Genomic DNA, 23,834 nt, shown 5'->3' with positions numbered 1-23,834 from the left:
CACTCCACTTCTACTGCACACGCCACTTCCTACTGCACACGCCACTTCCTACTGCACACTCCACTTCTACTGCACACTCCACTTCTACTGCACACACCACTTCCTACTGCACACACCACTTCCTACTGCACACGCCACTTCCTATTGGGAAGCAGTAAGGTCAAAGACATACTTGTCTCTCCCCTTTTAAAGTCGGTGATCGTTTTTCAATGTCCCTGGTGAGTGAACCTCAGCAAAATATATTCTAGCTTCATCTGAGTTTATAAAACAGAACAACGATGTGGCTTCACATGCAGAAATTGAGGCCCCAAGAGGTTAAGTGACTTGACCATATTCACACAGCCTAGGCTGATGGCAGCTGGAAGGCAGAGCTGGAGAGAGGGCCTGACGGGGTCTGCCCTATCCCCTTTCCCCCAGAAGCCTGCAGCATCCAGGCAGCCAGAGCTGGGAGAGCTGGCTACGTTCCTGGGCCGCGCAGACCCGTGGTACCAGAGCAACGTCAACACGCTGTGCCCCGCCATCCACAAGCTGGCTGAGATGGTAGGGGAGGGTGAGGGTACCTGGGAGGGAGAGAGGGAGGGGAGCGGGGTCTGGGCAGAGGGGAGAACGGAGGAGCCCAAGTGGGCAGCGAGGGTGAAATGGGGGTGAGGGGGGGCTATCTTTTCGCTGCTGTACTTGACCCTTGACCTTAAGAGTTGGGTGGGATGAGGCAGGAAGGGAATTTGAGAGAGGGGCCCTAACCAGCTAGTGGCTTTGAACTCACTCGGAACACTTACCAGGCACTTACTTTGGACCAGACCACCGTGGAAAAGATTAAGTAAAATATTCTTTCATAAGTGTGTAGGGCAGTTATATTCCTTCTTGTGTGAGCTTCCTGTGATCTTTTTCTTTGTTTTTAATAATTTATTCATTTATTTTTGTTTTACTTCAAGTTCTGGGATACATGTGCAGAACATGCAGGTTTGTTACATAGGTATACATGTGCCATGGTGGTTTGCTGCACCTATCAACCTCTCATCTAGGTTTTAAGGCCCACATGCATTAGGTATTTGTCCTAATGCTCTCCCTCCCCTTGTCCCCACCCCCAGACGGGCCCCGGTGTGTGATGTTCCCCTCCCTGTGTCCATGTGTTCTCATTGTTCAACTCCCACTTATGAGTGAGAACATGAGGTGTTTGGTTTTCTGTTCCTATGTTAGTTTGCTGAGAATGATGGCTTCCAGCTTCACCATGTCCCTGAAAAGGACATTACCTCATTCTTTTTTATGGCTGCATAGTATTCCATGGTGTATATGTGCCACAATTTCTTTATCCTGTCTATCATTGATGGGCATTTGAGCTGGTTCCAAGTCTTTGCTATTGTAAATAGTGCTGCAATAAACATACGTGTGCATGTGTCTTTATAGTGGAATGAATCATTTTTCTATGATTGTAATAGCTGATGTTTCCTGAGCACTTATGCTGCACCGGGCACTGTTCTAAACACTTACACACAGGGCAGCTCATGTAATTCCCACAGTAGCCCAGAGGCAGGTGCCCCTGTTGGTAGGTACTATTGTCACCATAGCCCAATTTTACAGATCAAACAACTGAGGCACAAAGAGAGTAAGTATCTTGCCTGAAGTCACAAAGTGAGTGGTGGAGTGCCACTTGGAACCAGGCAGCTTGACTCCAGAGCACCCTCTCCTAACCACAAACCCAGCTGCCATATCCCAACCGTGGCTGGCAGTGGAGAGGGAACTCATCTTTTACTGATTCGAAAGGGCTTTTATATAGTAAGACAATTCTACCCTTTTTGTCGTCACATATGTTGCGAATTTTTTTCCCATGGTTGTAACTTGCCTATCCACTTTTTGACTTGCAGAAGTTTAATACTTGGATGTCGTCAGACATACCACTTTTATTCTTTACAGTTTCTGCCTTTGGAGTCATGCTTTCAAAAGCTTAAATAAATGTTCACTGATAATTTACTCTAACACTTTCCATGTCTCGATTTTTACATTTAATTAATTGCCTATCTGCAATTAATTTTAGTGTTTAGTGTGAAGTATGTCATTTTATTTTTTCCAAATGTTGAGCAAGTTGTCCTAAAGCTATTTTGCATAAACCATCTTGCCGCAGCAATTTGAAATGCCACTTTTATCATTTGCTAAATACTTACATGTGCCTGTATTTAGTACATGATACTTACATGTGCTTGTATGTAGTACGTGATCCTTACATGTGCTTGTAAGTATTTAGTACCTACGTACTCTCTCATTGATTTATTCATTTCTGTACAAATTAGCCTTTTGATATTTTAATATCTGACTATAGAAGCCTGCCTACCCCATTATTCTTCTTTTTCAAAACTTTTCAGAATATGCCTATTTATTTATCTTCCTGATAAACTTTAGAATTCCAAGTTTTGTTTTTGTTATTATTTTTAATCCTATTGGATTTCAATTGAAATTTGGGGAGAATTAGAATCTTTAGCATATTGAGTTTTTCTCTCTAGGAGCATGGTATAGCTCTTCATTTGTCAAAGTGTCCTTATATATCCCTCGGTATAAGTGTAAAGTTTGCATCATACAGCTTCTGTCCAATTCTCACTAAATTTATTACTCGTGTGTGATAGTGTTTCTTACTATTGCAAATGCTATCTTTATCCCATTATATGGGTAGTGCCTGAAGCTAAAAGGAAGCTATTGATTTATACATATTTATTTTAGTTTTAAAAACTGCAGTAAAAAAATGTAACATTAATTTACCACTTTTACATGTCTGTTTTTTAACTTGCCACTTTACTGAGCTCTCCATTTTGCTTTATCATTTGATTGATGAGGGTGTCTTCTTACATATTTTATTCAAATAAGGAGATTTAGGGATGCACATTTTCTGGATTACACCTTATCGGAAAACATCTTTGCATATACACAGAGACCATTTAGCTGGGTATTAAAATACTTTTTCCTTGAAACTTGGAGGATATTACAGTGGAAACATTTGATGCAGGCCCCATTGGTTCTCCTTTGCTGGTAGCTATTTTTCTCTGCCAGGACACTGTAAGATTTTGGTTTTCCCTTTCTCCTTGTATTTAACAATTTGAAAGGCCCTATGCTTACTCCAAAAGCAATTGCCATATGAAGAGACCAGAAACATTGTGAGCAATGACAGCATTATTAGAATACGTTCATAGCTCCTCAGTGTGACCCTTTTGAAAGGAACAATATTTCAGTACGCCAGATGTGAGAGTCAGAAGAGCTCTTATAGGACCGGATATGAGTTGGATGAGATCAACTCTGAGCTTCCTTCTAGCCCTGACACTATCACATTCCATGTAGATGTTCTGAAAACCCAGTCACTATGCTGTATCATCATATGGGACCAGGGAAGGACTAGAAGACAAGATGCGTAGTCCATTCCCAATGACACGCAAACCTGAATTATTTTATTTTATTTTAAGATGGGGTTTCACTCTTGTTGCCCAGGCTGGAGTGCGATGGCACAATCTTGGCTCACCACAACCTCCGCCTCCTGGGTTCAAGCAATTCTCCTGCCTTAGCCTCCCAAGTAGCTGGGATTACAGGCATGCGCCACCACGCCTGGCTAATTTTGTATTTTTGGTAGAGATGAGGTTTCTCCATGTTGGTTAGGCTGGTCTCGAACTCCCGACCTCAGGTGACCCTCTCGCCTCAGCCTCCCAAAGTGTTGGGATTACAGGCGTGAGCCACCGTGCCCAGCCAATTAGTTTATTAATAGATGCAGGGACCACCAGAGCTGAAAGAGACATCAGATCATCTGGTTCAACCTCTCACTTTCTCTAGAAGGACATTCAGGCTTCAACGAGTTTGAATAACTTGTCCACACCTGCCTGGCCAATGGCAAGTAGCCCATCCAAGCCTAGAACCCAGTCCTGGCTCTCTCATTAGCTTCACTCTCTAGCATCTTGTCTCCCCCAGTCACTTAGCACAGTGCCTCACACATAGCAGTGCTCAGTAGTCTCTGTAGAACTGAAATTAGATTCCCTAGGGAGGCAGGGCTCTGGACAGGAATATTTTGATTGGGAGTGGAAATTCAGTGGTAGGAAAGGTTTGGAATGTGTTGAAGGATGCACCGGGTTAGTGCATCCCAGAGATGTAGGGGCTTGGAGTTTCTCTCTGAATAAAATGGCATCTCCCACAGTGGCCTTGGGGGAGATGGTGAACACATTCCCTGTCTCCCTCACAGCCTCCTTCCCTGGACTCATCCCAGACTGTGGACCCCTTCATCCTAGACGTCATCACCTACTACATCCGCATGGGCACCCAACCCATCTATTTCCAGATCTACACAGTCAAGGTAATCATCCCACTGAAGGCTCCAAGGGATCCCAGGACCCCACAGATTAAATACCCAGGCTCAGGGGAAGCACTGGTTATCAGGCCACAAATCAGGAACACACCCAGACTCTCTTGGTTATTAACGTTACCTCCTTCATCTCTAAATGAATCAGATCGTTATTAATTTCAAGACCTCAAATCCAAGAAGTAGGTCTTCTTTATGTGGAAGGGTTCTCCATGGCCCTGGATCCCTGGAAATCAGGGATAGAGTGATTTGGAAATCACACCAGGAAATGCCACCCTCCCTTCCTCTCTCCAGATCTTCTTCAGTGACCTGAGCCAAGACCCTACCGAGGACATCTTCCTCATTGAGCTGAAGGTGAAGATCCAAGATTCTAAATTCCCCAAAGGTAAGCATCTGCCTCCCTTTTCCCAAAGGTCATCCTGACTCAGCTTCTCCAGACTCTCATCCTCTCCCCTCTCACCTGATGATGCCTGCACCCCCACACCCTCAGTGTTCGTCCCTGCTCTGTTCCCTACCTCTACCGAATGCCAAGGCTGCCCTTGATCCCCTCCAACCCCCGAAAGACTGAAAGGCAGCCTGGCCCCCTGAGGTGTCGCCTTTCCATCCAGGGAGATGGAGGGATGGGTAAACCCAGCAGGTCAGCTCCTGCCCTCAGAGAGGTGGGGAAGTCAGGGCGAGAGGGCTGGGAACCTCCACCCCAAGCCTCTTCTCATCTCCCCACAGATGGCTTTTCACCCAGGAGGAGAGGCGTGGCCGAGGGCCCAGGGGCGGAGCTCTCCCTGTGCTACCAGAAGGTCAGCGTGCATGGGCGTGGTCAGTAGGTGGCCAAGAGGTACAGCTGGAGAGAGCGGGCCTCGAGGACAAGCAGGGAAGCAGACAGAGCCAAAGGAAGCTTCTACCTCTTTTCTTGAAGCTGCCTGCAGAGTTCCTAGCCTTCAGGGAGTTTTGCAGGGATGAGTGGGTTAAGTTGGCCTTACATGTAGACCTAGGAGGTGATCTGATTTAAAGAACAAGGGGCCTGACTCCTTGTTAAAAAATATCTTCCTCGCTAGCTGGCCAGATGCTTGAACTGATTTCACTGGAAATTTATTCTTTGGGGTCTGGAAGGCTGAACATACTTCTAGGGCTGGGAGTGCTGTAAACCTTTATCTGCTAGCCCTTATGGGACCGTAGTGACATAGACAAAACAGGGTCTGGCACAGTGGCTCATGCCTGTAATCCCAGCCTTTTGGGAGGCTGAGGCAGGAGGATCACCTGAGCCCAGGAGTTCAAGACCAGCCTGGGCAACATAGTGAGACCCCCAGCTCAAAAGAAAAAAAAAAAAAAGACGCTCATGGCAGGGGTGGAAAACAGGGGAGAGAGGCAAGACTGTGGATGTGGGGATGCGTGGGGAAAGGGTATGTCCTGAGGACCTCCACCTGTTCCTTGATCCCCCTCCCCAGGCCTTGCTCAGCCACCGGCCCCAAGAGGTCACTGTTTCCCTGCGGGCCACTGGGGTGGTCCTGAAGGCCATTCCAGCCAGCGATACAGAAGGTGAGGAACGGGGAATGCAGAGCAAAGAAAGAGACAAGAGATGAGAAGGGCAATGCTGGGGAGAGGGCAGAGTGGCAGGAGAAGGGGGAGCCCTCCCAGTCACGGAACTGGAGCCAGGTCCAGGGCTTGGTGACTGCCTTCAAGCTGCTTGCTGTGGGGTCCCCCAGACTCTAGCACTGGTCGCCGGCTTGAGCCTCAGCAGCCTGGTGAGACATAGCTGGAAGGTGGAGGACTACAGGGAGGGGTTACAGTTGGCCTCCTGCCACAGAACTGGGCCTGCAGGGCTAGTTGTCTTTTGTGTGAAAATTTTGGACTTTGAATGTCATTCCAAAAAAAAAAAATGGAGACAATAGCAGATGCCAATTTATGTGCATATAGTAAATTATAAAAATTAGCTCATATTGTGAGCTCCCTGGTCTCCTAGAATAATGCAAAGGATGGCAATATGGATTACTAACATTGCAAACATGCACCAGAGGCCAGGCAGTGAAACATGTGAACCCCAGGAAATAGATATTATTAGTATTAGCAACTTTTTACTAGAGAGGAAACCGAAGGAAAGAGAATAACGCACCCAACATCACGTCTGCGAGGAAGAATCAGAACTGGAATTCAAACCTAGGTATTCTCATGCAAGAGCCTATGTTCCTTACCGCTACCTCCCCTAGAATTGCCAACTCTCAACAGACTAGACTTAGGGGATGTTTATCCAGTGATGCTTGTAGAAGACCGTTTTGGAGCAAACAAGAAAATTCACCCAGGCAGAATTATATCTGGTTTGCCATCTTTTCCATTTGTCCGTGATATGTCCTGGCATATAGTAGATACTTGATCAATATTTGGAGAATAAAGGAAATGCTACTTTACACTAAAAAATTTGTTTTAAAAATGAGTGAACACATTTGGAATATTCCAGAAGAAAAACGGAATGAAAATACACATGAGCCAGGCTGGAATGCTTACGGGGAAGCCAACTCTGATCCCTCCTCTCCTCTCCAACCATGAGTATTTACTCCGTCTCTGAAATCCACTGTGGCTTTGCTAGCACTCCAATGATGACACCTTTCTGATTTCTGACAATAATGCATTTGTGTTCATGTGTGGGTATCCTAGTGTCACAATTTCCTTAGCATCTGGCACAAAGAAGAAACTCAAGAAATTATATCACTTCCTAATGAAATTGCTTCCAGGCAAGTTGAATTCGTGGATGATGACATACGAAACTCCATCACAGCAGGACACTCTTTCCCTGCAACTCTTTAACACCATGAAGGAGACGCGTACTCGTGGCAGTAGCTCTTAACCTAGAGGTGCTCAGGAGCAGGTTGTCAAGGGCGCGGGGCCAGAGCCAGATGGGTAGGGCTCACACCCCAGCTTTGCCACTGACTATCTGTGTGACCTTGGATGTGTGACTTGTGTCCTTTCTACCTGTTTTTTTTTTCTAAAATGGAGATAATAAGTAGCTACTAATTTGTGTGCATACAGTAAACTATACATGTTAGCCCTTATTGTTCAAACTGTATTCCTTCCATTTCTCTCACAGACTGTCCCCACTCCCAGCCCTACTCTAGACCCTATCAGTACCAGTCTGATGATGCCACCCTCGGTGGAGCAGACTTCTACAAACCCTCTTTAGTCGGCAGGGAGGGATGAAGCCTACCAGCAGGCACACAGTAATGATTTTTGACACATTATACACTATTAAGCAACCCCATCTCTACTAAAAATACACACACAAAAAAAGTTAGCTGCGTGTGATGGTGCTCGCCTGTAATCCCAGCTACATGGGAGGCTGAGGCAGGAGAATCGTTTGAACCTAGGAGGCAGAGGTTGCAGTGACCGAGATCATGCCACTGCACTCCAGCCTAGGCAACAGAGGGAGATTGTCTCAAAATATATGTATATAATATATATGTGTATATATACACATGTATATGTGTGTATATATGTATATGTGTGTGTATATATATGTACATATATGTGTGTATATATACACATGTGTGTGTGTGTGTGTGTATATATATATACAAAAAAAACTGTAATAAAAAAAGGAAGTAAAAGAAACACTCTAACTGTTGGCACTACTGCCCTCCTCACCCACTTGGAGCCTCTGTCCTGCACAATATCCCTGGGCAGGTGCTTCTTTCATTTGTTGCATGCCCAAGAGCTGCAGGAAGTTCAAGAGAACTTCTAGAACTTTATTCCTTTTAAAAAGGGTTGCAGGAGGACATAATGAAAGGGTGGGGGTGTGGATTTGGGTTGGTGATGGCCGCTGACCTGAGGATATAGAAACTTGCGGATTCACCGGGGAAGGAAGAAGGATGATTGAGAAGGAACCGTAACTTGGCTGGGACCAAGCAGATTCAGGAAGTGGGGGCCCAAGGAGGAGTGAGAGGGCTGGGGGTGTGAAGATGGGTTCATGGAGATCTTGAGACCTAGAATCTCAAACTCCCCTACTTCCCTGGAGGTCCATTTACAGCCCCACCAATCTCATTCAGTTTCAGGGTCTCGCCATTGCCCCCTGCCTGCTGCTCCTGTCACAGACCACTCGTGTCTGAATGTCAGCGTGACAGAGGTTGTCAAGTCCTCCAACTTGGCGGGAAAGTCCTTCTCTGTAAGTACTGAGTAGACTGGGAAAGGGAGACAGCTGGCCGGGGGCTCAGAGTAGACTGGGAAAGGGAGACAGGTTACTGGGAGCTCAGAGTAGACTGGGAAAGGGAGACAGGTGGCTGGGAGCTCAGAGTAGACTGGGAAAGGGAGAGGTGGCTGGGGGCTCGGAGTAGACTGGGAAAGGGAGAAGTGGCTGGGAGCTCAGAGTAGACTGGGAAAGGGAGACAGGTGGCTGGGGGCTCGGAGTAGACTGGGAAAGGGAGAGGTGGCTGGGAGCTCAGAGTAGACTGGGAAAGGGAGACAGGTGGCTGGGGGCTCGGAGTAGACTGGGATAGGGAGAGGTGGCTGGGAGCTCAGAGTAGACTGGGAAAGGGAGACAGGTGGCTGGGAGCTCAGAGTAGACTGGGAAAGGGAGACAGGTGGCCGGGAGCTCAGAGTAGACTGGGAAAGGGAGACAGGTGGCTGGGGGCTCAGAGTAGACTGGGAAAGGGAGACAGCCAGCTGGGAGCTCAGAGTAGACTGGGAAAGGGAGACAGGTGGCCGGGAGCTCAGAGTAGACTGGGAAAGGGAGACAGGTGGCTGCGAGTGCAGAGGGGAGGGTATTTAGAGAAGGGAACTGACTTCCCAGCCTTTCTGAGCCGTTGCTATTGGAATGGGTCTTCCTGTTAGAAGGAATCTGCTTTGCAGTCAGTCTGTCTGAAGTGCAGAGTGCCCACTGGTATAAGGAAAGCACTTTAAGAGTCAAAGCCCTGCCCTCCAACTGCTGACCATTTGAGGACCTAAGACATACCCAGATGACTGCAAAATGCACCTACGTCCTGTCATCCCAGGCGCCACACCACAGCCAGACTCCTAAACAACAGCCCAACCTTTGACCAGGTCAAACCAGCTCTCTCAATCCCCTTGCCCTTTGCCCTTTTGCCTTTGTGCATATCGATACTTTTTTTTTTTTTTTTTTTCTTGAGACGGAGTCTCAGTCTGTCGCCCAGGCTGGAGTCCAGTGGTGCCATCTTGGCTCACTGCAACCTCCACCTCCCAGGTTCAAGCAATTCTCCTGCCTCAGCCTCTGGAGTAGCTGGGACTACAGGTGTGCACCATCATGCGCCATCATGCCCTGCTAATTTTTGTATTTTTAGTAGAGACAGGGTTTCACCATGGTGGCCAGGATGGTCTCAAACTCCTGACCTCAGGCAATCCACCTGCCTTGGCAAAGTGCTGGGATTACAGGCATGAGCCGCCACGCCTGGCCGATACTTACTGATACAGACATAAGACTATTCATTTCCTTTCTACCCAATGGCCTCTCTGGACTTCACTTTCCCGCTCAGCTTGGCTTTGGTGCCCCATCACTGCGCGTGAACCGTGTTCTCACTGATGTCCTCACTCCCGTGCACCACCCAGCAGGCTGACATTCCGATTTAGGTCAAGCCACTTACTCAGTCTGTATACCCAGGTGGCCAAGTGCTTCTGGAATAACCCCTGCATCCTCACTGATTAGATCCACAGCAAACTCATGACTTCCCCCTCACCTGGATCCTTGGGATCATGTAGCCCTTTCCTTACCCACCCCCTCCAGGCTCTTCTCTATCTGTTTGCAGTTCTCTCTCCCCAGCTTTGACCTCTTCCTCTCCACTGCTCCTTCCGCTTAGCCTACATACACTCAGGTCTTTTCCATCTTAAAAGAAAAAAAAAAAAAAAGGCCAAAAAAAAAAAAAAAAAACTCTGCCATGACCCAACTACCTCTCTAGCTACCCACTGCATCTCTTTCCTTCCCTTCTCAGTCAAGCTCCTTGAAAGGTACTTCTAGAAGAGTTTCCAGCCCCTTATCAATAACTCTTCTACCCACGACCACCTGTTTACATGCGTCCCACTGTGGCAAAGTCACCTCCATGTTGCCAAAACCAGTGGTCACTTTTTAGCCCTTATATTTCTTTATCCTTTAAGATAATGTTTTTGTTTTTTTGTGTTTTGTTTGTTTGTTTGTTTTTTGAGACAGAGTCTCACTCTGTTACCAGGCTGGAGTGCAATGGCGCGATCTTGGCTCACCACAACCTCTGACTCCCTGGTTCAAGTGATTCTTCCGCCTCAGCCTCCTGAGTAGCTGGGATTACAGGCATGCGCTTCCATGCCCAGCTGATTTTTGTATTTTTAGTAGAGACGGGGTTTCACCATGTTGGCCAGGGTGGTCTCAAACTCCTGACCTCGTGATCCACCCACTTCAGCCTCCCAAAGTGTTGGGATTACAGGTGTGAGCCACTGTGCCTGGCCAAGATAATGTTTTTACCTATAAACAAAAGTTTCATTATTTATTTTGGAAAATATAAAAAAGCACAAGAAGTACATTCACCAGTAGTCGCAATCCCTGGAGAGGATGAATATTAACATTTTCAGGTGTAAACACCCAAGTCTTTTTTTCTAGCTATTTTAAGATGATTAATTGATAGCTACACTACATACTGGTCTGTACCTTGATGTTTTTTACTCAAAAATGTACTAAAGCCTCGTAAATAGGTCTTGATGGGACCTTGCTTTGGTCATTAAATATGTTTTGCGTCATTAAGTATATGTCAGTATTTATTATATGATGGTTCCATATACCTATATAATTCTAATAATTCTAATAATAAATTCTAAGACGACGTTTAAGTAAGTTCTCATTTTTCCCCATTACGAGCATGTGAGCAATTTCCTTAGGGGTAAATATGTGCTAAAAATCATGGTTATGTCTTTTTAGAAGAATGCCTAGAAGTGAAATCATCCAGTCAGGTGGCATCCTTTTTATATATTTTGCCAAATTGCCCTCTAGAAAGTCAATACCAAGTTCCTTCCAATCTGATTGTAGTGTTTGAGTGCCAATTTTGCAGTACAATTCGCATATTGATTGATTTTTTTTATCTTCACAAATTTGATGATCAAACTTTTCATTATTTTGTTTCCTTTATGACCAATTAGTAAAACTGAATACTTTCTTGTATTTCTATTTCTTCATTCATATATTTCCTATTCATATTCTCATCTCATACTAATATCCTATTTTATAGTGTGAGGACATTAACCCCTTCTTTGTCATAAATTTTGGAAATACTTTTCCCAGTTTGTCTTTTGATGCTTTTTTTAACCTAAAATAGCTTTATATTTTGACATAACAAAATCTACCATTTTCCTTTAATGGTTTCTGACTCTGATATAATTAAACATGATATATGTCTAAAGACCCCATCTCCTTGAATTTAAGGCATACCACAATTTTACATACTACTAAGAAACAAACAATGCTTCCTAAACTATGGACAATGCTCTCTTATCACATTGGTTACAAAATACTCCCTGATTTTAGAGCTGTTAAAACATGTTTTAGAATCAATGAAAATGGCAGACCTGTTTAATAGTAGTATGCTGTTCCTTCCTTGTGGTTTTATTCTTTTGTTTCTTCACTCATTCTAAACATCTTTATTTTATAATCTGATTTGTGTAATTCCATTATCTATAATTACTGGGAGTCTAATCCTTCTGTTTATTGGGTTCACTGACCCCCTCCCCACAGTAGCTTAATTCCTTGTTTTTCAATTATGAGTTCATATTTCTTAGGGCTTTATCTGTGGGAAAACTGGGTGGAAAAATTGTCCTTCTAGAGAAATTCTGAATTTGTTTTTGCCAACTGCCTCGGAGATGTTATCAGCTCAGAATCATATTCTGAGTTCAGTTTTGGCTGAGAAATTGCCAGACCACGAAGATAGTGTACATGTGTACCCCAGATTCACATCCGGACGGGCTCGTAGCTAAGAATCTCCAGGAAAGACTTGCCTTCCTCACTCATCGTACAAGCCAAAGCAGATGGGCTTTTTTTCTGTGGTTTTCCCTATTTCTGTGTTTGTTTTTTCGTCCGTTTGTGTCTTTTGCTTTATTTTGCTTTCTAGTCTTTCACTGAGAGTGTAGCCTTCAAGAGTCCCTGCTTCATGTAACTCCACACCATTGCCTCCCATCCCCACGTGACTATTTAAACCCAAGCCCTTTGATTCCTGAGATTATTAGCAAATGCTCCTAGGACAGCCAAAGCATCTGACTTATACAATTTCAACTTCTTTGGAATGTACTGACATTTTTTTTGTTGCCTGGTACATGATCAACTTTTTTTTTTTTTTTTTTTTTTTTTTTTGAGACTGAGTCTCACTCTGTTGCCAGGCTGGAGTGCAGTGGTGAGATCTCGGCTCACTGCAGCCTCTGCCTCCCGGGTTCAAGTGATTCTCCTGCCTCAGCCTCCCAAGTAGCTGGGACTACAGGCGTGTGCCACCACGCCCAGCAAATTTTTGTATTTTTAGTAGAGACAGGGTTTCACCATGTTGGCCAGGATAGTCTCGATCTCTTGGCCTCGTGATCCGCCCGCCTTGGCCTCCCAAAGTGCTGGGATTACAGGAGTGAATGATCAACTTTTTGATATCCAATGGCAACTAAAACTACATGTTTGTTTTCTATCTATAGAATATATAAAGTATGAAGTTTAGTTATTAAATCAAACACATTATATTACTGTAATCTACAAATTTAAAATATTTTTTGTCTACTTCATCTGGCCAAAACAGAGAGGTTTGTGGATGTTCCTGCTGTGGTTTTGATTTTGTCAATTCTATCTGGATTTCTTTGAAGGTGAACTTTCTTCTAGTTTTTGATGCTGCTGTTGTATAATATGATGCCTTCTTATGCCTAGTCTTTGTATGAGACTGTTTCTTTTCTCTCTCTCTCTTTGGAAGCCTTAAATACTTAGTTTCAGTGAAGAGTCTGAATGTCACAGGAATATACCTTGGTGGCATCTTTTTTTCATTCATCATTTTGGACCTTTGATGGACATTCTCAATCTGGAGACTCATATCTTTCAGTTCTCAGATATTTTCTAATACAATCTTTAAAATAGTTTCCTTCCCTTTATTTCTTTGCTTTCTCTTTCTGGAACTATGAATAGTAGGATGTTTGACCTTCTAAATTAATGCTCTAATTTTCTCATCTTCTTTCTCCCATTGTCCTTCTTTGTCATTTCTTCAATATTGGGGGAGTTTTCTTCAAATTCATTTTTTGAAAATTTAGGCTATTTAAGAATTCTTTCTTGTTTTCTCGTTATTTGTTGTCTCTCTTAATATGGTCTCTTGGCTGGGCACGGTGGCTCACGCCTGTAATCCCAGCACTTTTGGAGGTTGAGGAGAGCGGATCACGAGGTTAGGAGATCGAGACCAGCCTGGCCAACATGATGAAACCCCACCTCTACTAAAAATACAAAAATTATCTGGGCGTGGTGGTGGGTGCCTGTAATCCCAGCCACTTGGGAGGCTGAGGCAGGAGAATCGTTTGAACCTGGGAGGCGGAGGTTGCAGTGAGCCAAGATCGTGCCATTATACTCCAGCCTGGGCAACAGGGTGAGACTCTGTCTCAAAAAAAAAAAAAAAAAAAAAAAAAAAAAAGGTCTCTCTCTTAACTAAAGAGGGGGCACTAAAAACCTGGGTCAATGGTGGGCTTCTCAGTGGGCAGTCAGAAGGCCATGGTCCTTTCTGTGGGGGGAACCCAGATGTCAGTATTTGCAAGTCTCTTTGCTAGGACAGTTTTATTTTTCCAGAAATGAGTCCTTTGGGCTCCTGCCTCAGCAAGTAAAGGGGGCCAGGCATGAGGGGTGGATAAGCCTGCTTATTATGCCTGTCAATCTGGATCGGGGATAATTTCACTTTCTCTTTTCCAATTTGGATGCCTTTTATTTCTTTCTCTTGTCTGATTGCTCTAACTAGGACTTCTGTCATGTTGAATAGGAGTAGTGACAGTGGGCATCCTTGTCTTATTCTAGTTCTTAGAGGTAATGCTTTTAATTTTCCCTCACTCAGTGTGATGTTGACTGTCAGTTTGTCATATATGGCTTTTATTATTTTGAAATATGTTCCTTCTATTCCCACTTTGGTAAGGGCTTTTATCATGAAGAGATGCTGGATTTTATGAAATGCTTTTTCTGAATTTATTAATACAATCATATGATTTTTGTTTTTAATTCTGTTTATGTGGTGAATCACATTTATCGATTTGTGTATGTTGAACCAACCTTGCATTGTTGGAGTAAAACCCACTTGATTGCAGTGCATATCTTTTTGATTCACTGTTGAATTTGGTTTGCTAGTATTTTGTTGAGGATTTTTGCATCTATGCTCATCAGGGATATTGGTCTATAGTTTTCTTTTTTTGTTGTGTTCTTGCCTAGCTTTGGTATCAGAGTGACCCTGGCTTCGTAGAATGAGTTAGGGAGGATTCCCTTCTTCTCAGTGTTTTTTGAACAGTGTCAGTAAGATTAGTATCAGTTCTTCCTTGTATGTCTGGTAGAATTCCACTGTGAACCCATCTGCTCCTGGGGTTTTTTTTTTAGTTGAGAGATTTTTTTATTAGTAATTCAATTTCATTACTCATTATTGGTGTGTTCAAGATTCTACTTCTTCTTGGTTCGATCTTGGGAAGTTGTACGTCCTAGATAAATGGAATTTATCCATTTCCTCTAGATTTTCCTGTTTTGTGCATAGAGATGCTCATAGGTCTCTGATGATCTTTTGCATTTCTTTTGTATTAATTGTAATGATACCTTTCTCATTTCTGATTGTGCTTATTTCATTCTTCTCTCTTTTTTTCTTGGTTAACCTAGTTAGTGGTCTATCAATTTTGTTTATCATTTCAAAGAACCAATTTTTCATTACATTGATCCGTGGTATTTTTTTGTCCCAATTCCATTTAGTTCTGCTCTGATCTTTGTTAGTTATTTTCTTCTGCTAGCTTAGGGTGTGGTTTGTTCTTGTTTTTCTAGTTCCTTGAGAAGCAACATTAGGTTATTGATTTGAGATCCATCTTTTTAATATAGGTATTTAACACTATAAACTTCCCTGTTAGCACTGCTTTTGATGTATTCCTTGAGGTTTCGGTATATTGTGTCTCTATTTTCATTCATTTCAAAAATTTTTTTATTTCTGCCTTAATTTTATCATTGATGCAACAATCATTCAGGAGCAAATTATTTAGTTCCCATGTATTTAAGTAGTTTTGAGGGTTCCTCTTGGTGTTGATTTCTAGTTTTACTCCACTTGGTCTGAGAAGGTACTTGATATGATTTCAGGTTTTTAAAAACTTTACCGAGACTCACCTCGTGGTCTAGCATATGGCCAATTTTTGAGACTGTTCCATGTGCAGATGAGAAGAATTACGTTCTGCAGTTGTAGAGTAGATTGTTCTGTAAATGTCTGTTAGGTCCATTTGGTCTACAGTCCAATTTAAGTCCAGAGTTTCTTTGTTGATTTTCTGCCTTGATAATTTGTCTAGTGCTATCAGTGGAGTACTAAAGTCTCCCTCTATTATTCTATTGGTGTCTGATGTGGTTTGGCTGTGTCCATACCCAAATCTCATCTTGAATTCCCACATGTTGTGAGAGGGACCCAGTTGGAGGTAATTGAATCATGGGATCAGGTCTTTCCTGTGCTGTTCTTGTGATAGTGAGTAAGTCTCACAAGATCTGATGGTTGTATAAGAAGGAGTTTCCCTGCACAAGCTCTCTTTTTGCCTGCTGCCATCCATGTAAGATGTGACTTGCTCCTTCTTGCCTTCTGCCATGATTGTGAGGCCTCCCCAGCCATGTGGAACTGTAAGTCCACTAAACCTCTTTCTTTAGTAAATTTCCCAGTCTCAGGTATGTCTTTATCATCAGCATGAAATGGATTAACACAGTAAATTGGTACCAGTAGAGTGGGGTGCTGCTGAAAAGATACCCAAAAATGTGGAAGCAACTTTGGAACTGGGTAACAGGCAAAGGTTGGAACAGTTTGGAGGGCTCAGAAGAAGATAGGAAAATGGGAAAGTTTGGCACTTCCCTAGAGACTTGTTGAATGGTTTTGCCCAAAATGTTGATAGCGATATGGACAATAAAGTCAAGGCTAAGGTGATCTCAGATGGAAATGAGGAACTTTTTGGGAACTGGAGGAAAGGTGACTCCTGTTATGTTTTAGCAAACTGGTAGCATTTTTGTGGAACTTTGAACTTGAGAGATATGATTTATGGTATCTGGCAGAAGAAACTTCTAAGCAGCAATGCATTTAAGAGGTGACTTGGGTGAGGTTAAAGGCATTCAGTTTTATAGGGGAAGCAGAGCATAAGAGTTTGGAAAATTTGCAACCTGACAATGCAATAGAAAAGAAAATCCCATTTTCTGAGGAGAAATTCAGGTCGGCTGTAGAAATTTGCATAAGTAATGAGCAGCCAAATGTTAATCCCCAAGACAATGGGGCAAATGTCTCCTGGTCAGGTCAGAGGTCTTCACAGCAGCCTCTCCCATCACAGGCCCTGAGGCCTAGGAGGGAAAAATGGTTTCATGGCTGGGCCCAGGGTACCCATGCCATGTGCAGCCTAGAGACTTGGTGTTTTGCATCCCAGCTGCTCCAGCCATGGCTGAAAGGGACCAATGTAGAGTTCGGGCCGTGGCTTTAAAGGGTGCAAACCCCAAGCCTTGGCAACTTTCATGTGGTGTTGAGCCTGCAAGTGCACAGAAGTCAAGAATTAGTGTTTGAGAACCTCCATCCAGATATCAGAGGATGTATGAAAACTCCTGGATGCCCAGGCAGAAGTTTGCTGCACAGGCAGGACCCTCATAGAAAACCTCTGCTAGGGCAGTACAGAAGGGAAATGTGGGGTCAGAGCCCCCATGCAGAGTCTCTACTGGGGCACCACCTAGTAGAGCTGTGAGAAGAGAGCCACCATCCTCCAGACCCAGAATGGTAGCTCCACTGACAGCTTGCATGTGCACCTAGAAAAGCCACAGACACTCAACACCAGCCCATGAAAGCAGCTGGGAGGGAGGCAGTACCCTGCAAAACCATAGGGCCAGAGCTTCCCAAGACCATGGGAACCCACCTCTCACAACAGCGTGACCTGGATGTGAGACATGGAGCCAAAGGAGATCATTTTGGAGGTTTAAGATTTGACTGCCCTTCTGGATTTCAGACTTGCATGGGGCCGGTAGCCCCTTTGTTTTGGCCAACTTCTCCCGTTTGGAATGGCTGTGTTTACCCAATGCCTATACCCCTGTTGTATCTAGGAAGTAACTAACTTGCTTTTGATTTTACAGGCTTATAGGCAGAACGGACTTGCCTTGTCCCAAATGAGACCTTGGACTTTGGACTGTGGACTTTTCAGTAAATGCTGAAATAAGTTAAGACAGGGGGGCTGTTGGGAAGGCATGATTGGTTTTGAAATGTGAAGACACGAGATTTGGGAGGGGCCGGGGTGGAATAATGTGGTTTGGCTGTGTCCCTACCCAAATCTGATCTTGAATTCCCACATGTTGTGGGAGGGGCCTGGTGGGAGGGAATTGAATCATGGGGACAGGTCTTTCCTGTGCTGTTCTCGTGATAGTAAGTCTCACGAGATCTGATGGTTGTATAAGAAGGAGTTTCCCTGCACAAGCTCTCTTTTCGCCTGCTGCCATCCCTGTTAGACATGACTTGCTCCTCCTTGCTTTCTGCCATGATTGTGAGGCCTCCCCAGCCATGTGGAACTGTAAATCCATTAAACCTCTTCCTTTTGTAAATTTCCCAGTCTCAGGTATGTCTTTATCGGCAGTGGAAAATGGATTAATACAGTGGCTATCTCTTTGATGTAGTAGTATTTATTAATCTGGGTGCTCCAGTGTTGGGTGCATATATATTTAGAACTGTTATGTCTTCTTGTTGAATTGATCCCTTTATCATTCTAAATGACCTTGTCTTTTTTTACTGTTGATTTAAACCCCGTTTTATCTGATATAAATATAGCTACTCCTACTTGCTTTTGGTTTTATTTGTGTGAAGTATCTTTTTCCACCCCTTAGAGTGTAAATGTCTTTAACAGTTAGGCAGATTTCTTGTATGCAACATACAGTTGGATCCTGTTTTTCTTATCCATTGCAACATACAGTTGAATCCTGCTTTTCTTATCCATTCCACCAGCCTATATCTTATTGATCCCTCTACTTCAGCCTCCTGAGTAGCTGAGACCACAGGTGCTAGCCACTATGCCCAATTAATTTTTAAATTTTTTTGTAGAGAAGAGGTCTCACTATCTTGCCTAGGCTAGACTCAAATTCCTGGACTCAAGTGATCCTCCTATCTTAATGCTTGGAACTCAAGCATCTCAAAGTGCTGGGATTACAAGCATGAGCCACTGTGCACAACTGGGCCTATATCTTTTAAGTGGAGCATTTAGTCCATTTACATTTAAAGTTAGTAGTGATATGTGAGGTTTTGTTCCTGTCATAATTATTACCTAGTTGTTTTGCAGTCTTGTGTAATTGTTTTATAAGACCTACACGTTCTATACTTTCCTGTGTTTTTATGACAATGAGTATCACCCTTTTGTTTCCATGTTTAGAAATCCTTTGAGCATTTCTTGTAGGACCTGTCTAGTGGTGACAAATTCCCTTAGTGTTTGCTTGTCTGGCAAATACTTTATTTCTCCTTAATTTATGAATTTGTGTTTAGCAGGATACAAAATTCTTGGCATCTTTTTTTCTTTAAGACTGAAAATAGAACCCCAGTCTCTTCTGGCTTGTAAGGTTTTGGGTGAGAAGCCTGTTGTTAGTCTGAAGGGATTCTCCTTTTAGGCAATTAGACAAAATATATATATTTGAAGTTATATTTATATATTAATACTCCAATGAAGCTGGCTTCTAGCACTGTCATAAATGTTTTACCCAGTTTTATATTCCTTTGGTCAATTTTGAGTGGAATTCCATTACTGGAACTGAAGCCCTGTTCTCTGAGTCTTTAAACACCCTAAATCTATAAATTCAGAGACACCACTTTCTTATAGACTTTTTTCTACACGCCTGACTATTAAGTGTTGGCCTCGATCCCTGAACTCCTTTTCCTAGATCCTTAAGTAGCTACTGTCCTCAATTTCTATCCATGTCTCACTTCTGTTCTCATTTCCTGGGCTATAAAACTCACAAGGATTTAGTTCCATTTGTTAAGTCCTCCCAAATCTGTATCTTCTGCTCTGACATTCATACCTGAGTTTTTGACTCCTGCACTGAACTAAGTTAGCATGAACTGGATGTCCCACAGTACCACAAACTCAAGATATTTAAAATCAAAGCCAGTACTTTCTAATAGTTGAGAGCTCTCTAGAGCCAGATTGTCTGGGTTCAGATCTTGCCTCTGTCGTTTGCCAGCTATATGATGTTAAGCAAGTTAATCTCTCTGTGACTCAGTATCATTTTATAAAATGAGGAGACAGTCATTCTTCAGTATCCATGGGTGATTGTTTCCAGGACCCCCAAGGATACAAAAATTCGTGGATGCTAAAGTCTTTTACTGTTGGCCCTTTGTATCTGCAGTTTCCACATATGCAGATATGGAGGGCCAGCTATAATAACATTACCTACCTCATCCAGTTATAAGGATTGATTGTTGCATGTGAAGCTCTTAGAAGAGTGCTTGGCTAAAGTAAACATTATGTATGTGTTAGCTGCCATTTTTATTTCATCTCCTCCTTATATCCCCTATCTCGTTTAATGGTACCATCATTAACCAATCACCTCTGCCAGAAACCCAGGAGTCATCCCTGCTGCCTCCTCTTCCTCACTTTCCTTTGTCCTGATGGAACACTTCTCAAATATCTCCCTTCTTTGTCCTCTCTCTTCTGGTCCAGCTTGGTTGACCAACTGTCCCTGTTTGCCTGGGACTAAAGGGGTTTCTTGGACTTAGGACTTTGAGTGCTAACACCAGGAAAGTCCCAGGCAAATCAAGCTAATTGGTCACCCCAAGTCTGACCTTCATCTATCTCCTTCTAGCTGGTCTCCCCAGCAATACTCTGATCCTCCTTAAGTCCACCTTCCTGCCCATGTTATTCCATACTGAAAACTCCTCCATCATCTCCCATTCTCCAAGGGCAGAAAAACTCTTCAGTGTTGCATAGCTTCACTCCTCTTCTTCTCCATCTGCAGCTTTGGGCACTCCCTGGAGGCTCTTCCCACCACGTGTTTGGAAGTGTTCCTGAAGTCACATCTCTGTGCCTTTGCTCATGCTAGTTCCCGGACCTGAAACCTCATTCCTCCCTTCCACCTGCCCACCTTCTTTTTATAATTCCTACTCATCCTACAAGTTGAGACTCAGGTATCATCTCCCTCAGGAGGCCTTTCCTACTGCTTTTCCCCCTTCTTTCCACATCCTCCACCCTCCTCCTCTCACCTAGGTGAGCTAAGCGCACCACCCCTGTGCTCCCATAGGACCCTGGGGACATAGCTATGGAAACATTTGTGACACTATAAATGGCATGATCTTTGTATGTCAATGGCCTGCAAGCTCCCTAGGCTCAGGACCCTCATCTTAGTTGGTGTGGTGTCTGGCCTGCAGCGGGGTCCCACCAGATGTTTGTTGAGTCATCTAATCCACCTTCCACCTCATTCTAGATCTCAAGCCGGAACTGGAAGCTGACTCTGAGGCAGCCTATCCACTGCAGGAGAGCTCTGATTGAGAGGTCTGCCTTGAGCTGAAATCTCTCTTATTATAGGGCAGTCCAATATTGAAGTTTTAGGCTCTAAAGTGGACCTATTTACCCCTCTGTTGCATTTCCTCTTTCAAAGTCAGTTCCTTAAAGTGGTTTCTGTTTTTAACGACCTCTTTAGACAACCTGGTCAGGGGCTTTTTGAAAGTCTAAACTTACCACTTCAGCAAGTTCTGTTTTATCCCTACAGGGACTTGCTAGGGGAAAATTCCAGCAGCTGTGCTTTCCTCCTAGAACCGGGCAGGTCCACGTATGTGTGTCGTCCAGATAGACTGGATGATAACCACTGAGCAGGAAGGGGAAGCTCATGGTGAGCTGCAGTGAAAAGGCAGAGACAGTTTGAAGAACAGTATGGGGCAAGGGTATTGTGGCTGGCTCTGTAAGTTTAAGGGTCAGATATGACCTTAGCTGGATTGGAAGTTTGAAATAGAAAAGAAGTGGCAAATGGCCGGGCGCGGTGGCTCAAGCCTGTAATCCCAGCACTTTGGGAGGCCGAGACGGGCGGATCACGAGGTCAGGAGATCGAGAGACGATCCCGGCTAACACGGTGAAACCCCGTCTCTACTAAAAAATACAAAAAAAAAAAATAGCCGGGCGAGGTGGCGGGCGCCTGTAGTCCCAGCTACTCGGGAGGCTGAGGCAGGAGAATGGCGTAAACCCGGGAGGCGGAGCTTGCAGTGAGCTGAGATCCGGCCACTGCACTCCAGCCTGGGTGACAGAGCAAGACTCCGTCTCAAAAAAAAAAAAAAAAAAAAAAAAGAAAAGAAGTGGCAAATAAAGCAGAAACAGAAGAATTGGGGCTTTGGGGTGTGGAAAACAAGAAGCCGCCAATAGGGAACAGGAGACAATTAGCAGCACTTTGCCCATTCCTTAGTCTTACGGAGAGTGGGATCCTTTGCAAATTCTGCATCTGGCCCTTTCCACTTGCTCCCCTGGCTTCATTTATAGACTAAAATCTAAGACTCTTGTGGTCCTTATGGGCCAAAGCCAAGCAGGTAGAGTGTGTCTAGGTGTGCAGACCACAAAGGGAAATGAAAGGCATCTGCCTACACCGCAGGCAGAGTGGGAGGAGGCTCAGAGACTGTGTGTGATTACTTAGAAGGCGGGACCAGGTCCATGGGCAGGTCATGGAGGCCCAGATCCTTGATCCTTGATCATGGAGGCCCAGAGACGCCTAGAGCAGCCTGATGCTACAGAAAGAACACCAAGTTGAGAGTCAGAGAGCTGGCCCCATAGCTACCACTGTGCACGCTTCAGTGGGTCACATTCAATCCCCAGTCTCCTAACCTATGGAAACCGTGCATCTCTCTCACCAGGTGCAATCAGTTCAGGTGCAATTCCAGTCACTATGGCAAACAGAATGCACCTGGCTTTCCCCCACCCCCAGCTCATGCAGCACTTCAGCCCCCTGCAGTCTCTCCAGGTATTTTTGGAAGGTCACGAGTGACATTCCTGTATGAACGGTCATTCCGTTAGCTGTCCAGTCAGTGCCCACTAGGTTCCACTGCCTGCCCCCTGACCACAACCTCCCACCGTGGCTGACAGCTCCAGAGCACAGAGCGCTAAAGGTGCCACAGGCTCTTTTTTTTTTTTTTTTTTTTTGAGACAGAGTCTCTTTCTGTTGCCCAGGCTGGAGTGCAGTGGTGCAATCTCGGCTCACTGCAACCTCCACCTCCCAGGTTCAAGTGATTCTCCTGCCTCAGCCTCTCAGGTAGCTGGGATTACAGGCATGCACCACCATGCCCGGCTAATTTTTTTGTATTTTTGGTAGAGATGGGGTTTCACCATGTTGGCCAGGCTGATCTCGAACTCCTGACCTCAGGTGATCTGCCCACCTTGGCCTCCCAAAGTGCTGGGATTACAGGCGTGAGCCACCGTGCCCAGCCAAGGTGCCACAGGTTCGGTTGACACCAGGGGAGAAGCCCCCTCTCCCCTGAGTGTTACCCTCTGTCATGGAGTCGCCCCGTCCTACAGAGATTTTGTTAGATCTCTCTTTACTCACAGCTCACCCATTCAGACGCACAGGAGTCTATGCATAGTGGGGTGATAGGCGGGGCTTGGCCTAGGGCACAAACCAAGAAGAGAAAGAACCCACAGTAGGTTCCCCTTCCCCTCTGACACCTGGGACTTCATTGCTGAGTCCATTAGTCATGCTTGGCTCCTTCTTGGAAAATTATAATTAATAAGAGTTCTTAACAGTGTCTTGGGCTCTGTTCCAAGCACTTGATATATACGGTCTCATTTAATTTTCACAACAATCCTAAAAGGTAGCACAGAGAGGTTAAGAAACATGCTTAAAGTCACACAGCTAGTAAGTGGCAGAGTTGGGATTAGAGCCTGGGCAGCCTGGCTTTGAGACTATGCTCTTACCCTCCTCCTGGAGTATCCCACACGGCCTGTCCACAGAATTCTGGCTGGCCTACCCCCATCCCCGAAAAGTTCAGCTGAAATGCCTGGGCATGTGCGAACCCCCAGTTTAGGCTGCCGCTCGTGCCTCTGCTAGGTGACATGGAACAACTCAGTGGTTGTTCTCAGCCCTGCCTACACTCAGGAGCTTTTTAAACAATGCCCGTGCCTGGGCTCAACTCCATGCCACTTGAATCAGAATCTCCAATATTATGTTTTTGAAAATTGATTCTTATGGGCAGCCAGGGTTAAGAACACTTGAATGAGATGGTCTCTGAGGCCTCTGGCAATTCCAAGGTTCTGTGGTTGTAAATTACCCAAAGTTGCTTTCTGTGCGTGGAATGAGCCACAACCTCTGAAAGCTCCACCTGAAACCCACAATCCTCCTAGTTCTCTGCCCAATAGGAGGCGACCTCTCTGG

General features: G+C 44.6%; 1 protein-coding gene across 9 annotated transcripts in view; it reads left to right on the top strand.

Moving 5' to 3' along the window:
* PIK3R6 (phosphoinositide-3-kinase regulatory subunit 6) overlaps positions 1-23,834 on the top strand; it is a 67,639-nt gene that overhangs the window by 41,527 nt on the left and 2,278 nt on the right. For 4 of the 9 annotated variants that reach the window (XM_045375335.3, XM_074018574.1, XM_065532765.2 and 1 more), the window contains 6 exons: positions 418-540; positions 4,208-4,318; positions 4,619-4,709; positions 5,048-5,118; positions 5,767-5,857; positions 8,356-8,471. In XM_045375335.3, the coding sequence (XP_045231270.2) occupies positions 418-540; positions 4,208-4,318; positions 4,619-4,709; positions 5,048-5,118; positions 5,767-5,857; positions 8,356-8,471 (603 nt within the window). Of the gene's footprint in view, positions 1-417; positions 541-4,207; positions 4,319-4,618; positions 4,710-5,047; positions 5,119-5,766; positions 5,858-8,355; positions 8,472-17,591; positions 18,290-23,834 lie in introns of those variants that run through there. The other 5 variants (XM_074018569.1, XM_065532766.2, XM_074018570.1 and 2 more) reach the window with 4 other exon arrangements.

The sequence above is a fragment of the Macaca fascicularis genome, chromosome 16 (genome assembly GCF_037993035.2).
Source record: "Macaca fascicularis isolate 582-1 chromosome 16, T2T-MFA8v1.1".
Lineage (NCBI taxonomy): Eukaryota > Metazoa > Chordata > Mammalia > Primates > Cercopithecidae > Macaca > Macaca fascicularis.
Note: the sequence above shows the minus strand (reverse complement) of the source record. Positions and strands in the feature narration are given on the sequence as shown.